Genomic DNA, 19,756 nt, shown 5'->3' on the forward strand with positions numbered 1-19,756 from the left:
TCGTCCTGCGACGCACCCTCCTCTTCTTCCGCCTGGCGGAAGACTAAGAAGAAATTAAGAATTCGTGTGTATGTTCCAGTCACGAAACAGAGCCCAAGTCCAGCATGGGAAAAGTTTTCGTGTGTTTATGAAGCAGTTTCAAATAAATCGTTATTTGATGAATTCTTCTCGGTTTATCAGCCGAGTGGTGGCGTCGTCTTGTCGCAACGTTCCAATGAGTTTCGTACCCATCATCTTCTGGCGAAGCGTCTGAAGCTGTGCAGCGCCAACGGTTTCTGGGACTAGATTTTCAAAGATGCAGTGGAGATACAACAATTTAGTAAACAGGGATACCGGTTTTCAGCTCAGTGCAGAGCGGAATCCCACAATTGACAAAATAGGTCAGGAACGCTCCGATCTGAAGGCAGCGGCATCCGCAGACAGATTGGATAGCCACCGAGCACACAGCATCCCGACACTTCGCCAGAAGATGATGGGTACGAAACTCATTGAAACGTTGCGACAAGACGAGGCCACCACTCGGCTGATAACCCGAGAAGAATTCATCAAATAAAGATTTATTTAAGCTGCTTCATAAACACACGAAAACTTTTCCCATGCTGGACTTGGGATTTGTTTCGTGACTAGAACATACACACCAATTCTTAATTTCTTCTCAGTTTTCTTTAAGTTTGGTTTGTTCACTTTGCTGCTCCCACCGTTCACCGTTAAGATAGCTGAGCCGCAGTGAAACTACCTACTCAAAAATATAGTTTGCCATGCTGTAGTCACGTCGGATTGACAGCGTAGTCCGTTATCAAGCGCAGCAGGCTGAACGTATGCCGTGAACCTTGCCAGGCTGCAGGGAACCAAGGTGGCCAGCCTTGACCGTTTTGCTTCAGCACACATGCACTCATGTGTCTCCGTTGTGGCAGGCTGAGTTGCTTTAATGGGTACGGCGGGGAGATAGGGTCAGGTAAGCTGGAAGGAGAATTTGTACACCTTTGGGACTTAAGAAGCAGAGTAGCACTGGCAAAAAGGGCATTTCTGGCCAAGGGAATTCTGCCAGTATCAAACACAGGACTTAATTTGAAGAAGAAAATTCTGAAAATATACGTTTGGAGCACAGCACTGCAAGCTAGTGAAACACGGGCTGTGGGAAAACCGCAACAAAAGAGAATCGAGCATTTGAGATGTGGTGCTACAGAAGAATGTTGAAAATAAGATGGACTGATAAGTTAAGGAATGAGGAGGTTTTCTATACAATCGACGAGGAAAGGAATATATGGAAAGCACTGACAAGAAGATGGGACAAAATGATAGGACACCTGTTAAGGCATCAGGGAATAACTTCCATGGTATTTCCCCCTGCGGGTTCGGGGATAAGAATAGGCCTGCGGTATTCCTGCCTGTCGTAAGAGGCGACTAAAAGGAGTCTCAAATGTTTCGGCCTTATGTGATGGTCCCCTCTCGGGTTTGACCTCCATATTTCTAAATTATTCCGAATAGCGAGCCAATTGGGGAAGGGCGCCTTACATGGTGCACTGTATCCGTCGTGCGTTGAGACCTTTAGCCGGCTTTTTCGTCGTTGCACTGGGGTCCCGCTCGTTTTCCATCTCTTGGGCGAGGATACGTCCCTGGGTGCGACTCCCACGCTGCAATTTGCAGTGTTTCTTTTAACTGCGACGACGACCTTGGACAGTTTTGCACCTAAGATCCAGCACGGTAGCCAGCCCGTTGTGGTGGGGCCGCCATGTACCCTCTTGGTTGTAGCCCCCTGACAACACAGGGATCGCTCTACTGATGCCTGCGCCGTTAACTCCCCACGTATGCCAAGGAGTAGATGCCCATCTCCTTGGGGCATCAGGACTCCCGGCAATGGCCGTCCTGCCAGGTGGCTATTGCTGCGGCTGGGTTGCGCCCGTGGGGAGGGCCCTTGGTCGGAGTAGGTGGCATCAGGGCGGATGACCCGCAATGAAGCGTGGTACATCATCTCTCGCTGGCGGCCAGCCGCCAGCAGTCTCTAAGGGTTCTCGGGCTCAATTTAATGCTGAAAAGTACAATCCGAAAACGTTCCCCTCTCTGGCCACGCCGTGGGAGGAACGTAAATCTCAGGATGGCAGTAGCAGTTATTCGCCCCGATTCTTAGTTTGTACGAGAGCTGATGGGGAGTCTTTTCTCTCCACAAAGCCTCAGTTCTTCGTCGAGCATTTAGAGGACAAGTTTGGGGAGGTGGAAGGCTTGTCAAAAATGCGCTCTGGATCGGTCCTGATCCAAACGGCATCCTCTGCCCAGTCACGACGGTTACTTGCTTGTGACAAGTTGGGGGATGTAGCTGTTACGATCACACCGCATAAGAGTTTAAATATGGTCAAGGGAGTTACTTACCATAAGGACCTTCTTTTGCAGTCTGATGACGAGCTGCGCGCCAACTTAGAGCGCAGAGGTGTACACTTCGTCCGGCGCGCTCATCGGGGTCCGAAGGAAAATCAGATAGCTACCGGTGCCTTCATCTTGGCCTTCGAGGGTGATACGTTACCGGAAAAGGTCAAGGTGATGGTCTACCGATGTGACGTCAGGCCCTATATTCCTCCCCCGATGCGGTGCTTCAAGTGCTGGAAGTTTGGCCATATGTCTTCCCGCTGCACTTCCAGCCTCACATGTCGAGATTGCGGACGCCCGTCTCATCCCGATACTCCATGTGCCCCGCCTCCCATCTGTGTCAACTGCGGGGAGCACCATTCACCTTGCTCGCCAGACTGCAGAATCTTCCAGAAAGAACGCAAAATCATGGAATATAAGACCCTGGACCGACTGACTTATACTGAGGCCAAACGGAAATACGACCGATTACATCCCGTGAGAATGACGTCATCCTACGCCGCTGCTACAACACCTGTGCTCGCCCCATCAGTTTCGCGACTTCCGGCCGGATCGCTGAGTGGTACAACTCCTCCTGCCCCCTTGCCAGTGGGGGGCTCTACCCACCGGGTTGCTCCTGCGCCACCTACCTCAGGGGCAACACCATCCCCCCCATCAGGGACGTCCGTCCCTGCTTCTAAGCCGGAGAAGTGTCCAACTTCTTCGGCTTTCACGCTCGCAAGGGGTCCCTCGGGTCCCTCCCTTACCAGGTTTCCACCAGTGGGAAGGCTGACGACCGACAGTGGCGTAAGTGCCCGCAATCAGCTGGTCGACGGGCTTCACGATCCTCCTCAGTCCCGGAGACTGAATCGGTGAAGCCCTCCCAGCCAGTTCAACCCAAGGAGCAGCGTGAGAAATCAAAGAAGAAGAGCTCTAAGCCCAAGGAACTCGCGGTGGCCGCCACCCCACCGCCACCTTCCAGCTCTGCGTCTGAGGACGAGGTGGAGATCCTGGCGTCCGCTGAGGACCTCGAGCTCGCCGGCCCCTCAGACGCCATGGATAGCACTAGCACGGGTGTTCAATCGGAGGCAGCAGGTGACCCAGCGGCGTAATCTGCCTTCCCAGTCCCGTCACGCCTTTCTCCGCCATGGACAGTACCATCCTCCAGTGGAACTGCAGCGGTTTCTTCCACCATCTAGCTGAACTCCGCCAGCTTATCAGCCTTCATCCTTTCCTTTGCATTGCTCTGCAGGAAACTTGGTTTCCGGCAATGCGGACCCCCGCCCTCCGTGGCTATCGGGGTTATTATAAGAACCGAGCAGCTTATGAAAGGGTGTCTGGTGGCGTCTGCGTATATGTCCTTCACACTCTGCACAGCGAGTCTGTCCCTCTCCAGACGCCTTTAGAGGCTGCCGCTGTACGCGTGTGGACGCCACAGGCTGTTACCGTCTGCAGTCTTTACATTCCACCGGATGGTGATGTCTCGCAGCATGTCCTGGCTGCACTGGTCGCCCAATTGCCGCCACCTTTCTTGCTATTGGGCGACTTCAACGCTCATAACCCTCTGTGGGGTGGGTCAGTGGCCACAGGTCGAGGCGCCATCGTTGAGCATTTATTGTCGCAGCTCGATCTCTCGCTGTTAAATGATGGTGCCTTCACACACTTCAGTGTGGCGCATGGCACCTACTCCGCCATTGACCTTTCCATCTGTAGCCATAGCCTCTTACCGTCTGTCCAGTGGAGTGTGCATGACGACCTGTGTGGTAGTGACCACTTTCCGCTCTTTTTGTCACTACCACAGCGTCACTCTTCTGGGCGCCCTAGCAGGTGGGCTATGAATAAGGCTGACTGGGATTTGTTCTCCTCCACTGCCGCTTTTGAGCCTCTCTCTACTGATGACATTGATGCGGTGGTTCAATCGGTCACCACCGGCATCGTTATTGCCGCCGCATCTGCCATTCCCCGTTCTTCTGGGTCCCCTCGGCGGAAGGCTGTGCCTTGGCGGTCCCCTGAGATCGCTGAAGCGATTAAAGATCGCCGGCGGGCGCTCCAGCGTCACAAGCGACATCCCTCCTTAGCCCACCTTATCGCCTTCAAACGGCTCCGTGCGCGGGCCCGCCTACTCATCCGCCAAGGCAAGAAGGAGTGCTGGGAGCGGTATGTGTCCACCATTGGCCTCCATGTCACTCCCTCGCGGGTCTGGGCCAAGATTCGACGCGTCTACGGCTATCGGACCCCTGCCAGCGACCCTGCGCTCTCACTGAATGGAGCCGTTTGTACTGACTCCGACGTCATTGCAAATCGCTTAGCAGAGCATTTTGCTATGAGTTCCGCTTCTGCGAATTACCCCCAGGCCTTCCGCTCCATTAAAGAGCGGATGGAACGTCGGAGCCTTTCGTTTCGCACCAACCACCCGGAATCTTACAATGCTCCATTCAGTGAGTGGGAATTTCGCAGTGCCCTAGCTGCTTGCCCTGATACCGCTCCTGGGCCAGATGGCATCCACTGTCAGATGCTGAAACACCTTTCAGTGGCCTGCCAGCGGCGCCTTCTCGATCTTTACAACCGTCTTTGGGTCGAGGGGGAGTTTCCGTCGCAATGGCGGGAAGGCATTGTCATCCCCGTTTTGAAACCTGGAAAGACCCCTCTGGAGGCGGACAGCTACCGTCCCATTAGCCTCACCAACGTTCTTTGCAAGTTGCTTGAACGGATGGTGAGCCGGCGCTTGCATTGGGTACTGGAGTCTCGGGGCCTTCTGGCTCCGTCTCAGGGTGGGTTCCGTAGAGGCCGCTCCGCCACCGACAATCTGGTGAGCCTGGAGTCGGCCATCCGTACTGCTTTTGCCCGCCGTCAGCACCTGGTCGCTGTCTTTTTCGACATGCGGAAGGCGTACGATACGACATGGCGTCATCACATACTTTCTACGCTTCATGGATGGGGCCTTCGGGGTCCTCTGCCGATTTTTATCCGCAATTTTCTGTCGTGTCGTACTTTCCGCGTGCAAGTCGCGGCCTCTTGTAGTTCCTCCCACGTCCAGGAGAACGGTGTGCCACAGGGCTCTGATTTAAGTGTCTGTTTTTAATAGCCATTAACGGGCTTGCTGCGGCCGTGGGACATTCTGTCACTGCTTCCCTGTATGCTGACGACTTCTGCCTTTATTACAGCTCTACTGGCATTGCAGCTGTTGAACGTCAGCTACAGGGCGCTATCCGTAAGGCGCAGTCTTGGGCTGTAGCGCATGGGTTTCAGTTTTCGGCAGCCAAGACCCGCGTTATGCATTTCTGCCGGCGCCGAACAGTCCATCCTGAGCCGCGGCTTTATCTTGCCGACGAACTCCTTGCTGTGGTGGAGACCCACAGGTTTTTGGGGGTGGTTTTCGATGCCCGGTCGACTTGGCTGCCTCATATCCGGCAGCTTAAACGGACGTGTTGGCGGCATCTAAACGCTCTGAGATGCTTGAGCCACACCCGCTGGGGCGCCGTCCGCTCTACCCCGTTGCGGCTCTACCAGGCGTTAATCCAGTCCCGTCTGGATTATGGGAGCCTGGCTTATGACTCAGCATCCCCATCTGCGTTACGGGTGCTGGACCCAATTCTCCACAGCGGGATACGCCTTGCCACTGGTGCTCTCCGCACCAGCCCTGTGGACAGCGTACTAGTGGAGGCAGGTGTACCTCCACTGCGGTTCCGACGCCAACGTTTGCTGGCCGCTTATGCTGCCCATGTTCTAAGCTCGCCCGGGCATCCAAACTATCGTCTCCTGTTCCCGCGGTCGGTCGTCCGTATGCCAGAACGTCGGGCCCGGTCTGGTTGTACAATAGCGGTCCGCGTCAAAGAGCTTCTCTCGGGGCTTCGGAGTTTCACTGTTCCACCTCCTTTCCGGGCTACTTTGCATACACCCCCAAGGTGTGTTCGTCACCCTTGCCTTCGGCTCGACTTGGCACAGGGCCCTAAGGACTCAGTCCCTCCAGAGGCCTTCCGCCGCCGCTTTTATTCCATCCTGGCCACGTATCAGGGCTCTGGTGTTGTTTACACTGACGGTTCGATGGTTGCTGGTCGTGTCGGATATGCGCTCACTCTAGGGGACCATTCCGAACAACGTTCCTTGTCGGATGGCTGCAGCGTTTACACTGCTGAACTGGTCGCCATCTTTCGTGCCCTAGAGTATATCCGCTCCTGCTCAGGTGAGTCCTTCGTTATCTGTAGCGATTCCCTGAGCGGTTTACGAGCTCTCGACCAGTGCTTCCCTCGTTCTCGTCTGGTGATGGCTATCCAGGAGTCTCTGCATACTCTCGCCCGTTGCGGCCGCTCTGTGGTCTTTATGTGGACCCCCGGTCATGTCGGTATCCTGGGTAACGAACATGTTGACCGCCTGGCGAAAGAGGCCGCCAGTAAGCCATCTCTGGACGTTGGCCTCCCAGAGACTGATTTGCGGGCAGTCTTCCGCCGCAAAATCTTGGCGCTATGGGACGATGAATGGCGCGAACTGACAATGCGCAATAAACTCCGTGCTGTCAAGGAGACGACGGCTGTGTGGCGGTCATCCCTGCGAGCCACTCGCAGGGACTCAGTAGTTCTTTGCCGGCTCCGCATTGGCCACTCCCGGCTGACACACAGTTATTTACTGCGCCGGGAGGACCCTCCTCTATGTCGCTGTGGGGCGGCTTTGACAGTGGCCCACATTTTGATGGCCTGCCCCCTTTTAGCTGTGGTCAGGCAGACATCTGCGCTGCCTGCTACGCTCCCTGCCCTTTTAACAGACGACTCCACTATGGCTCACTTGGTTTTACGTTTTATTCGGGCAGGGGGATTTTATCATTTAATCTGAGTGTTTCTGTTTTATTTTATTGGTTTGTGTTGCTTCTGGCCTTTGGCCTATGATTTTAAACAGATTTTTTAATGTGTTTCTAAGTGGTTGGCTTTTCCTTTTTTATTTCTATGGTCGGCCAACCACCGTCAAACTCTGTGTGGTTTTAGTTCGTTTTGTCTTGTCTTTGTCTCAGTTTCTCTTGTTCTGTATCGTCTGTGGTCTCTTCTGTTCCTCGTTTTTATTCTCTGTGGGTGTTCTTTGTATTTGGACGAAGGGACCGATGACCGTAGCAGTCTGGTCCCTTTAATCCCCCAAACCAACCAACCTTCCATGGTATTAGACGGAGGTGAAGAGGGTAGAAACTGTAGACCCGAAAAACCAAGATAAGTACTGTAGACAACAACCTGAAAAGCGGGCTAAGAGCTACGATCATTTGTAGTAGTGCACATAAGGCCCGAAAGATAGTATGAGCGGTATGTGCCGTACCACTGCTGAGGCTAAATCGATCTAAGTACCACAAGGCTTTGTAATCGTCTGTAGTGTGTGACAGAGATTTTGACCAGACTGAACATCGTACGCGACTTTGACAATATCAGCCAAGTACCTAAGGGCCTGCTGACCTTTTGATATTTTAAAAAAGCAGCCGACGCACCTTTTAACACAACGTAAATAAATACTTCCAAATATTTCATAGTGTCGTCAAGATGAGGAAAATGTTTCACGATTTTGAAGACTGGAACACCTGAAAGACTTTCAGGAAAGGGATTATCACTGACATAATAAAGTACTTTGTTTCACTGTCACAACAACGTAAAAACAGCCCGTCAGCTGAAAAGAAAAAGGATCTGCAACAGGTGCTGCCGTATTGGAAAGTAACTAAAACAACATTTTTCGAACAGTTAATCAATTAATATTGCTTTGTGCTTTACAAAAGTAAAAGAAGAATTAAAAGTAATTTAATTACAGTGTATTGTATCTGTAAAATGTATCTGGAAAATGTTTATTATTAACAAAATTGATAAATGCTTGAGATTTCTTTCGTTGGCACTTGTCTAATTTTTACTGATACCTGTATGGCATTTGGCACATCCTGCGTTTTTATGAATAAAATATTTAGTTTCATTGATATAATATGTGGAACTTCCAAATTTTGCGATAGTTGTGCGAGTCTTACTACAGCAAATAAATAAAAAATATTTTTGATGTTTTTCAATGAAATAATTTTTGTCAAAACGAAAACAAAAAATGAATAACTTGGAATCAGTCTATTGGCACGTTGACCGTTATTGATTTTCACTCTACAGGTGTTTCTCTGAGATGAAAACAGAAATTCGTGACGGGCAGCATCAGACTCGCCCATCTTCCCCAGGCTGGAGGAAGCTTCTTTCGACCAGAAAAAGGAAACCGGCCCTGGCGTACACGAGAGGTACTGGAAGAGCACATAGGCATTGCCAGGAAACGTCCTGTACTGCTGAACATACAAAGATTTCCATGACTGTGGGCCAGGGACCCACTATACCCTGGTAACTAATTAAGATACCAAATACAATACGAATATGTTTTCATTCCAGCCAGCATTCTCCAACTATGACACACCACGGAGCCGGAACTCTACATTTCCATGCTGCAGTCTCGCACGAAGTACTGAGGGTTTTCTATGCATTTGCAACTTTGGTTGCCCTACCTTCGAGATGGAAGCTACGAACGTGAATAGGTTTCCTCCGCATAGAGGAAATGTGCTGCATCACGTGCAGGTTTCGTAGCGTAGAAAGACTGTTTTCACTCTTAGTCAAAAAATGATGCACTGTGAAGGAATTACACCACTGAGACGGAAATCGGTAGATGTAATGTTATGTTATGTTATGTTAACCGATGACCTAAAAACGACGGAGAGGTTCCGTCCCCACCGCAGCAACAGTGGCCCGCAACCCCACGACAACTACCGCAGTCCACTTCACCCCTCCGCCGCCCCACATCGAACCCAGGGTTACTGTGCGGTTCGGCCCCCGGTGGATCCCCCAGGGAGCGGCTCACACCAGACGAGTGTAACCCCTATGTTCGCATGGTAGACTTATCATGATGTACGCGTACGTGGAGAACTTGTTTGCGCTGCAACCGCCGACATAGTGTAGCTGAGGCGGAATAGGGGGAACCAGCCCGCATTTACCGAGGCAGATGGAAAACCGCCTAAAAACCATCCACAGACTGGCCGGCTCACCGGACCTCGACACAAATCCACCGAGCGCATTCGTGCTGGGGACCGGCGCTCCTTCCCGTCCGGAAAGACGTGCGTTAGACCTGTCTGCCAACTGGGTGGGAAGATGTAAAGTACATGTACAGACAAACAAATGATCATAATTACCGAAAAAAATGGGTGATTTATTCAAGGAAAGAACTCCACAAATTGAACAAGTCAACAACGCGTTGGCCACCTCTGGTATATTGTCAAAAAGCCGAAATGGTTCGAGAACCCTGGCCATAATACTGCAAACGTTCTCAACTGGAGATAGATCCGGCGAACTTGTTGGTGTAGGCAGGATTTGGCAAACGTGAAGACAAACAGTAGAAACTCTCGCCATGTTCTGCCGGCATGAAATATAGGCCCAGGATGGCTTGCCATGAAGGGTAACAAAACGAAGGGCAGAATATCATCAACTTACCACTGTGCTGTGAGGGTGCCGCGGATGACCACCAAAGTGGTCCTGTTATGAAAACAAATGACGCCCGACCATCATTTCTGGTTGTCGGCCTGACAAGCAACAGCGATGCTCTTTTTGGTGCCATTTCATTTGGCAGCATGAACACTTTGGTTTCCATCTGTGACAACTTTACAGCACTGAGCGGACGATCTGGATGGGATTCGGTTAATGAAAAGGGGACATACAATAGAAGGTTTATTTCCCCAAAACAATTAATTAATTGTAATGAATTACACTATAGTTCACAAATTACAGTGACACAAACAATCAAACTGCTTACAATATGAGGTAATAAAAATGTGAAATGTGAACAGAGAAACTTATTTGTGTCGTTTAAATCACTGCCAAACAAACTTTACAATTTGATACTTTGACAAATAATCGTTGTGCATTAAACTACATACTTTCACCTCATACAGTTAAATTTTTAAATGTGAAGCACAAATGTATAGTTTACAATTAAATTTTCAGTTGAAGTTTCTCCTTCCTATACCTTCTCTAAAAAAGTGATAAAATATTCAACAGGCATCTCAGCTAAAATGCCCTAAAATCCTTAACACAACAACAGGTACATGAGTAAATATATGTACGGCAAGGCCCAACATTAACAGCGCAAACACATACGGACTTTCGCCAACATGGGCCGCTTGCCGGTCAAAACATGTTACGACTACAGCAGCGGGCAAACTTACATAGGTAATAACACAGGCCATCTTGCAATCTTGCCAAATCAATTTACACGAAGGAGGAAGGAGGGGGGGAGGGGTAAACGCAATAAATACCATACGCAAGTGCACTTGCCAAACCTACTGCTAAAATACAGTATAAAAAGCTCTCAATTAATGACAAATCCGCGATACGCCCGGCAATATTGCACCTGAGCACTAGTAGCCAAAATAAGGTTGACAGATACCAAGGTCTGACATCATCTTAGGGTTAACTGGTACAACAAATAAATAAGAGTAACAGAACAAGCAAATGCCAATGCTCAAGAATTTAAATAGGATTAAGTACACACGAGGCGCAAATCAATTGCTAGCACCTTGGACATCGTCTTAGGCTTAATTGACACTACAATAAAGGTAAAAAGACAGACAAATGACAATGCCCAGCAATTTAAATAAAATAAGTAAGCACAAGGCTAAAACCAATTGCTAGCAACTTAACAAGCACATATAAAAATATCAGACTGCTGCCACATCACAAACGGAACAGGCGCGCGCGCAGTCCCCAGCAAGCCAGGAAACCAACAACACACACTCCAGCAACCGAGTCAGCCTGACCGCAGTAATTTCAACTCAGAATCAGGGCGCGTGCGCACACCAGGTCCACGCAAAACACACGCTGCTAAATAATTCCCACCAACAGAAACGGGCGCCCCCCCGGGCGGGAAAACAGGGACGACGACCGGTTACACACCAGCAGAAAACTCGACACTCAGACTCCGGCTAAAACGGAAGCACGCAGAAAATATGAACAAGCTGAAGTATGGTGAAGTAAGGTGAAACGAACCCCGCCACGCAGACCGGATAGAGCAAACACACACCAAAACTGCCCTTCAGTACTTACAACTCCTGAGTGCGGAAACCCAAGCGATATCGTGGCACCCTTTTCAGAGGCTGAGAACCTCGAGCGATCTCGTGCGGGGATCCATCAGCTGTCCACTACACCACATCATCAACACGGCACACTGGCCAATGCGCAAATCAACGAGGCCCGCCAACAACGAGACCACATCCCCATGCCGGGGCGGAAGGCAATATACCGCCAGCTCGGTGCGAATCCAACTACCGAGCCGAGCGCGCGCGACCCCCGCGAAAAACGCTCCAGAGGGCAGCAGCCGCCTCAGCGCCTGCGCAGGCCGAACCAGACGGAAACAGAAATACAAGCCGCTATCGATAGTGCCGGATACGCAACGCGCCAGAGAAATGGTACAAGCACCGTTTTGGTGCCCTTCCTAGCAAGCCACACTGGACTTACATTTCAGCAAGACAGTGCCCGCCAGTCGGCGGCAAGAGTTTCTACCGCTTGTATTCGTGCTTGTCAAACCCTACCATGACCAGCAAAGTCATTGGATCTCTCCTCTGTTGAAGACATTTGGAGCTTTATGGATAGGTATTTTGACGATCTAAAGCGCCAATTGGATATATTTTGGCACGATGTCCATCAGGAACACGTCCAACAACTGCTCGCATAAGGGCTAGATGCAGACCAACGCATTATTGACTTGTTCAATTTGTGAAGGTCTCACTCTTCATGAAGCATCAATTTTTTTCTGAAATTGTAATCATGTGTTTGTCTGTAAGTGTATATCACACATCTACCGATTTCTGCCTCTTCAGACAGTTATTTCATGGAGCACTGCTTTTTTAATTTTTATTTACAGTGTATTCTTTGACCAGAAGCGTGTTGCGACCGCAATTGCGACGCGGTTCGCGTGGCTAAGGCTGCCGTGCCGCACAACTCACCGACGAACTCGGAGGTGCCGAAGGTGAGGTCTCGGCGGTACATGACGGCGCCCACGTCGGCGTAGTGCAGGTCGAGGTAGCCGTCGCGCTGGTTGCGGTGCGTGTTGTCCTCCTCGACGGCGCTCACGCTATACGAGTAGGAGGCGCAGGCGGGCAGGCACTGCGGGCACGCGGAGGAGTCGCCGCTGCCCTGCAGCAGCCCTGCGCCAACACACGTCGCAGCCGCTGAGAACCGTCGGCTGGTGCTTCTTTTAACCAGTAAGCATATGCGTGGGGAAAAATGTACCGCGCTGTGTCTTTGATACGTTGATAGAATTGTTAAGGGGGGTAGGACGTCAAACGGGACGTCTTGGAGCAGAAGAGACACCACAGGACATTTTAATTTCCACTGTCTATATTTTTACGAATAAATTTATAAAACTTTGTCAGCATGACCAGGAAGGATTCAGGATTCACAATCATAGCAGTGGAAGTTCAAAAAAGTAACAAAATAATTTTTTTTACATGTGAAAGTTCATCATTTTTTCACTTGTATTGGCTGCCTTTGTTGCTATAGGTACACGTTTCTTCGTAAGTAAGAGAGATTCTTCAATGAATTTTGCACAGCATACAAACAATACTTACAGGTCTATGAAACTCTAGAAATTATTTAATTTATGAAAAAATGAATGTGCTGTTACATTTTTAACTTCATGTTTAGAAAAAAACTCAAATTTTACAGTTCAGTATCTCAGTTTTTATCACAGTTTTTAATAGATTTGAAAAATTCTAGTGTTTCATACACCTGTAAATACGGTTTGTACGCTGTGCAAAATTCATCGAAGAATCTCCCTTACTTATGAAGAAAAGTGTACCTATAGCAACAAATGCAGCCAATGGTAAGTGAAAAATAGATGAAATACAAATGTAAAAAAATAAGTTATTTTCTTATATTTTTGAACTTCCGCCACTATAAGTGTAAATCCTGAATCCTTTCTGGTCATTCTGAAAAAGTTTTATAAATTTATTATTAAAAGCAAAGACACTGGAAATTAAAAATTTCTGTGGTGTCTCTCCTGCTCCAAGTCGTCCCGTTTGACGTCCTACCCCACTACAACTATTGCCTTCCATATTCTTTCCAACCACCTGTCCCTCCGTGGAATAATGTGTAAGTTCTTTTCGAGTAGAGACGTGTCTTCTAGTGCCTGAGTAAAATATACCCCGCGAGTGTGATAATGTGGCAACTGTGGCCATTGAACTTTGGAAATAGATGGCAGATTCGAACATGATGAAGACATGGGATGTCCTATGTAGAACACTGTGCAGACTAAAATGAGATGAATAAAGAGCCTGAGAGCAAAAATTACGACATTTCAGATAGTGGCCGTAATACAGATACTGAGCAAGAGGTAGGTAGTGACAGTTCAGAGGATGTGGCACCAATATCTCAAGCAAGCTGTAAAGGAAAGAATGGCACTGCGGTAAAAATCTGCAACACCGTGAAACGCTTGCCTTCACTTACCGAATCTGCTGACGGATCCATCAGTGGAGTGGAAGAGCCAAGGCAGAAGAAAGCTAGAGTGTCTTCTAGTAGATGTGAGGAATGTTTCCATAAAAAGGATCAGAAAACCAAAACTGCATGCAACACTTGCTCTAGATTAATACGCATCGAACATTAGTTTTCAGTTTACATAGAATGTGTCTCTTATGATCCTGATGAGACATAAAGGACAAATTGTCCAGAATACAATATCGAAAGACAAACCCTCCAGATTACAATATCTTCCTGAGATTTATTTTTTTTTAATTGTGAGAAGTGACTGCTTACATCTTAAAAGTCATTAAATACACCTTCAAAACACTCTGTTGTTTTGATGTACGTATGTACATTCGAATTACCTCAATTGCTTCATGAAAACGTTTCTTTTTCTGACTGGGATAAAAAGTACCCCCCGCGTGTCGTAACGTCATAGAAATACGTGCGTATGTTTACGGTTTAAGGAAATCACAGATGTCTAGGTCGTCTAGACCTTGTGACCGTTGAAAAGACAGGGCATAATCTCGAACTGCATAAGTTCTGGGAAGGGAATCAGTCCCTCACATTCTAGGATAAACATTGCCCTTTTTGTCTAAAGTGCTGCGTAAAACATATACAAGATGGGAAAATTGACTGGGATCTCCTGAACACTTGTCCAGCTTCTTAACAATTGCGCTCCATAGATGTAAATTCTAGCTTCGTGCGAATTTGTTACGTGTTTCATTATGACACAGTGAATAAATTGTAGTATTCTTCTCTCGTCTCATTTTCTGAACTAATGAAAACATCCACTTACGTTGCAGTACACGGAACAGATTTTTAACTGTCTGGCAGTCTGTAGGTGAAAACACGATTTGAGAAGTACTGAATGAGATGAACCAAAATTAACTGTGAAACAATTACGTAATCTTTATCAGAGAACTACTAAGAAAACATCTGTTGGTGAGGAACAGACCTGAGATACCGGAGAATCCTTTCAAAGGAAATGGAGTCAATAAATGGGACGTAGTTGCACAAGCAATTATTACGAACCTACAAATAGCTACAAAAACATTCGGTAAAGCTTATATTTTCAGTAACAGTGACGATAATCTTTACATAAGAACCATAAGTAGTTATTGCAAGAAAGGATACATATAACAACTCCAGATCATAATTGATAATGTTTTTATAAAAGCAAGTACCCAGCAACACGGTTAAAAAAGGAAGGATGGAAGATTAGGAATTACGTCCCTTCGACAAATGGGTCATTAGTAAGAAAGCACATGTTGTATTGCGAAAGGGTGAGGAAGGAAATCGCTTATCCCTTTACACCATATCAAAATTTGAGCTAATGACGGAAAACTTTAGTTTCGTTGATCGGGCCGTCCTTCCGACTACCAGAGCTACAACTCGCTCGGTCTGAATATTTTAAGTAACGTTATTGCTAAATATATCGAATTAAATGACATATTGAAACGCATTCGGGAGGAACGGAGCACGGATCACGACCCAGCATTCGGTATACAGGTTTACGGTGGCTTACGTGAATCATACGAGAAACTATTTTCTGCCGACTATATTTTACTCAGATGCTTTTGAGTCGTACCCAGGCTTCACTGCCATAAACCAAAGACATTACGTTATAACATTTCTTTTTCGTTTCTTTTCTAACTTTATATTTAAAAGTTATTTGAATTGTCCCATATACAGCATGAAATGTGCTAACATTTTGGTTAGTGTCCTTGTCATTGCAGTAAGTTACGCCACAGCCAAGAGATTTAAAATTCGACGCTTGTTGGAAAATGTTTTCTAGCACCACCTTAGATTTGACTGCATTCTTTCATTTAAAAGTCAGAATTTAAATAGATTGTTTACAAGAAATACCGATTTCTGTAGCTGTGTCTCATTTACTGGAATCATCGTTTCATCGTCTGCAAACAGAAGAGTATTTCAATAGACACTATTTGATAATTTAATTCCTGCCTCTACTAATGATTTACGTTTGTATGAAACTTCTTAACGCCTTAAACATATACGTTAAAAAGAGAGGGTGATAAAGCTACAGACATGTCTAAGTCCTCTATTTGCTAGAATCCATTCACTTCTTTTAATTCCCGTGTCTTTGACAAAATCAGTATTTCTGTAAATTCTCCTTGCTATCAAAATGTGATGTTTGGGTAGCCCTTATTTTGTAGTATTTACCATGATTTTATTCGATACGCCTCATCAGAGCCTATGAAAGTGAAATGTTTTTTCATACTCTTATCTCTTCTTTGTTCTACTATTTGTATATGGTGAAAGATTATCCATACAGGATCGCCCTTTGTGAGTTAACGGGCGTTTAGCTCTCATTTAAGTATACGGCCGAAAGAGTCAGCCTTCACGAATTGTGAAACGAACCCTGTCGTTCAGTACCGTGTGCCACAAAGAGAACAGCTTCGCCACGAGATGGGGAAATTCACAGTCGTCTATTGTGTTGAATGAGGCCTAAGTACTGTAGTGTGCGAGTGAGACAGACAAGAACCTACGTCATAGGAAAGCCCCGCAGAAACTGTTTGTGGCCAGGGAGACGAAGCAGTGTTAAATATGGTGGACCGAAGGTCGGCCATAAACGGAAACATTTATGAAAACTATTTAATTCTGTAGTAGTTCAGGGAATGGAGCCACAGTAATTTTAACCTACCATCCTTCATAAAATTTCACGGTGATCCCAATAAAAACTGAATATTGATCGTATCTTTAATGGTTTAGAATTTACTGTTATAATGAAATTAACACGTTTTGTAACAAAGACCTGAATTCTAAAATCTGAGCGGTTTCATATAGAAGTGCATCATTAAAATGACAAATATTGTCAACATCAACAAAGTTTAGGGCATAGCAGTTACTTTTGTTCTTCATTTATTTATCAGAAATTACATTGGTGCAAGGCTACTGGCCGTGACATTCAAAGTTAAGAAGAAAATTGTATTAGTTTTATGTAAAATAATGTAACGTTTATTATGTAATGGATATTATCGTTACTTTATTTAGAACGTGAAAGTGGTCAAGCTTTGATTATTTAAATATGTTAAAATGTAAAATAATGTAGAATAATCTGTAGCCAATCAGATGGACAGCATCAGGAAAGGGAACTGCCCAAGTCAGTTCGGCGAGGATGTTCGAGGCCCGGGAAACGCGGCGGGGACGGGCAGAAGGAGTGCTGATGGAGACACGAAAGCGGACGGTCGGTCTTTAGGCAGCTAGGAAGTGAAACGACTTAGAAAATTTCGCGTTTTGTGGTATCGCGGGACTTAGCCTCTGAGCGGTGAGCAGCCGCGAGCCTAGTGTGAACTCTAACTTTTCGAGTAGATAACGATGAGATTGAGAATGATCGAACTGTGCCAAATGGATATGCGCTCGAGTGCTTCAGTAACTCTAAATACGACCACTTTCGCTATTAGTTTGCATTCTGAATAAACATTATTCTAACCACAGCGCAACTTCGTCGCCTACATCATTTATGGGTCGTTAATCTAGTTCCCGATATTATTATTACTGTTGTTATATGTTATACTAACGTTGTACGTTTCATTCAATTTCGCAAACTTACCATCAGCCAGACAATTTAACCAAAGGGTCACAAGTGTCTAATTCAGGGCGTGTAATGCAACACTTGCGGTTCAAACCCTAGACGAGTTTGAGCCAAGACATTTCGACGAAGAGGAACCGCATGTGAACCCGAACATCTTTGGGATGTTAGCTCGCACGTTTCACAAATTCGCTTTCTTCCTCACCTAGCAGACTGCAATATTTTTTAATCTGTTACTTACTATTTTAGTGCAGATTTTATATCCTGTATCTATTAGACTAATTCCTCTACAGTTTTTACAGATTTTGCAACCTTCTCTTTTGAATACTTTCCTAACTAGAACTGGTGGCCAAGAAAAAGGGATTTGGAAATTTCCACAGCATTTATGGAGTACATGAAAATTTTTAAATTTAATTACTGTACCACTATATTTAGTATAATAACATGAAACTATATGCTTCCAGAGACCTTTTCAAGTCGGAAACATCTATGATATATACACTCCTGGAAACGGAGAAAAGAACACATTGACACCGGTGTGTCAGACCCACCATACTTGCTCCGGACACTGCGAGAGGGCTGTACAAGCAATGATCACACGCACGGCACAGCGGACACACCAGGAACCGCGGTGTTGGCCGTCGAATGGCGCTAACTGCGCAGCATTTGTGCACCGCCGCCGTCAGTGTCAGCCAGTTTGCCGTGGCATACGGAGCTCCATCGCAGTCTTTAACACTGGTAGCATGCCGCGACAGCGTGGACGTGAACCGTATGTGCAGTTGACGGACTTTGAGCGAGGGCGTATAGTGGGCATGCGGGAGGCCGGGTGGACGTACCGCCGAATTGCTCAACACGTGGGGCGTGAGGTCTCCACAGTACATCGATGTTGTCGCCAGTGGTCGGCGGAAGGTGCACGCGCCCGTCGACCTGGGACCGGACCGCAGCGACGCACGGATGCACGCCAAGACCGTAGGATCCTACGCAGTGCCGTAGGGGACCGCACCGCCACTTCCCAGCAAATTAGGGACACTGTTGCTCCTGGGGTATCGGCGAGGACCATTCGCAACCGTCTCCATGAAGCTGCGCTACGGTCCCGCACACCGTTAGGCCGTCTTTCGCTCACGCCCCAACATCGTGCAGCCCGCCTCCAGTGGTGTCGCGACAGGCGTGAATGGAGGGACGAATGGAGACGTGTCGTCTTCAGCGATGAGAGTCGCTTCTGCCTTGGTGCCAATGATGGTCGTATGCGTGTTTGGCGCCGTGCAGTTGAGCGCCACAATCAGGACTGCATACGACCGAGGCACACAGGGCCAACACCCGGCATCATGGTGTGGGGAGCGATCTCCTACACTGGCCGTACACCACTGGTGATCGTCGAGGGGACACTGAATAGTGCACGGTACATCCAAACCGCCATCGAACCCATCGTTCTACCATTCCTAGATCGGCAAGGGAACTTGCTGTTCCAACAGGACAATGCACATCCGCATGTATCCCGTGCCACCCAACGTGCTCTAGAAGGTGTAAGTCAACTACCCTGGCCGGCAAGATCTCCGGATCTGTCCCCCACTGAGCATGTTTGGGACTGGATGAAGAGTCGTCTCACGCGGTCTGCACGTCCAGCACGAACGCTGGTCCAACTGAGGCGCCAGGTGGAAATGGCATAGCAAGCCGTTCCACAGGACTGCATCCAGCATCTCTACGATCGTCTCCATGGGAGAATAGCAGCCTGCATTGCTGCGAAAGGTGGATATACACTGTACTAGTGCCGACATTGTGCATGCTCTGTTGCCTGTGCCTATGTGCCTGTGGTTCTGTCAGTGTGATCATGTGATGTATCTGACCCCAGGAATGTGTCAATAAAGTTTCCCCTTCCTGGGACAATGAATTCACGGTGTTCTTATTTCAATTTCCAGGAGTGTATATAAAGACTGAAGCGACAAATGAAAATTTGTACCAAGGCAAGGTTTGAATCTAGTCCGTGGTACATATTTTCATTCGTCGCTTCAGACATATATATCTAAAAAGTATTGTTTCGAATTTTTTGTGAAAATTCTCAAAGCTTTTCAAATAAAATAAACGTTATTAACATTCTAAATTTTTATTCTTCATGTCTACATATTTATTTCTCAACATAATCATGCTGGCGATGAACACATTTCTCCAAGGAGAGACCAGTTTGTTGATACCATCACTGTAGAATGTCTGACGATGGTGACGAAGCCACAACGTCGCCTTTGCTTCCACCGCTTCTTCATTATCATAGTGAAGTCCTCGGAGTTGTTGTTTAAGTTTTGGAAACATAAGAAATTCGTTGTGGTCAAGTCAGGACGGTATGGAGGATGTTCGTTAAAAGTGAACCCAAGGCGTC

At 47.4% G+C, this 19,756-nt stretch overlaps 1 protein-coding gene across 1 annotated transcript in view; it reads right to left on the reverse strand.

Moving 5' to 3' along the window:
- The window catches only part of LOC124613628 (pickpocket protein 19-like), a 179,213-nt gene that overhangs the window by 22,797 nt on the left and 136,660 nt on the right, over positions 1 to 19,756 (reverse strand). The window contains exon 8 of the mRNA XM_047142342.1: positions 12,317 to 12,517. Within this exon, the coding sequence (XP_046998298.1) occupies positions 12,317 to 12,517 (201 nt within the window). The remainder of the gene's footprint in view (positions 1 to 12,316; positions 12,518 to 19,756) is intronic.

Source organism: Schistocerca americana, chromosome 4 (assembly GCF_021461395.2).
Source record: "Schistocerca americana isolate TAMUIC-IGC-003095 chromosome 4, iqSchAmer2.1, whole genome shotgun sequence".
NCBI classification, from domain to species: Eukaryota; Metazoa; Arthropoda; class Insecta; order Orthoptera; family Acrididae; genus Schistocerca; species Schistocerca americana.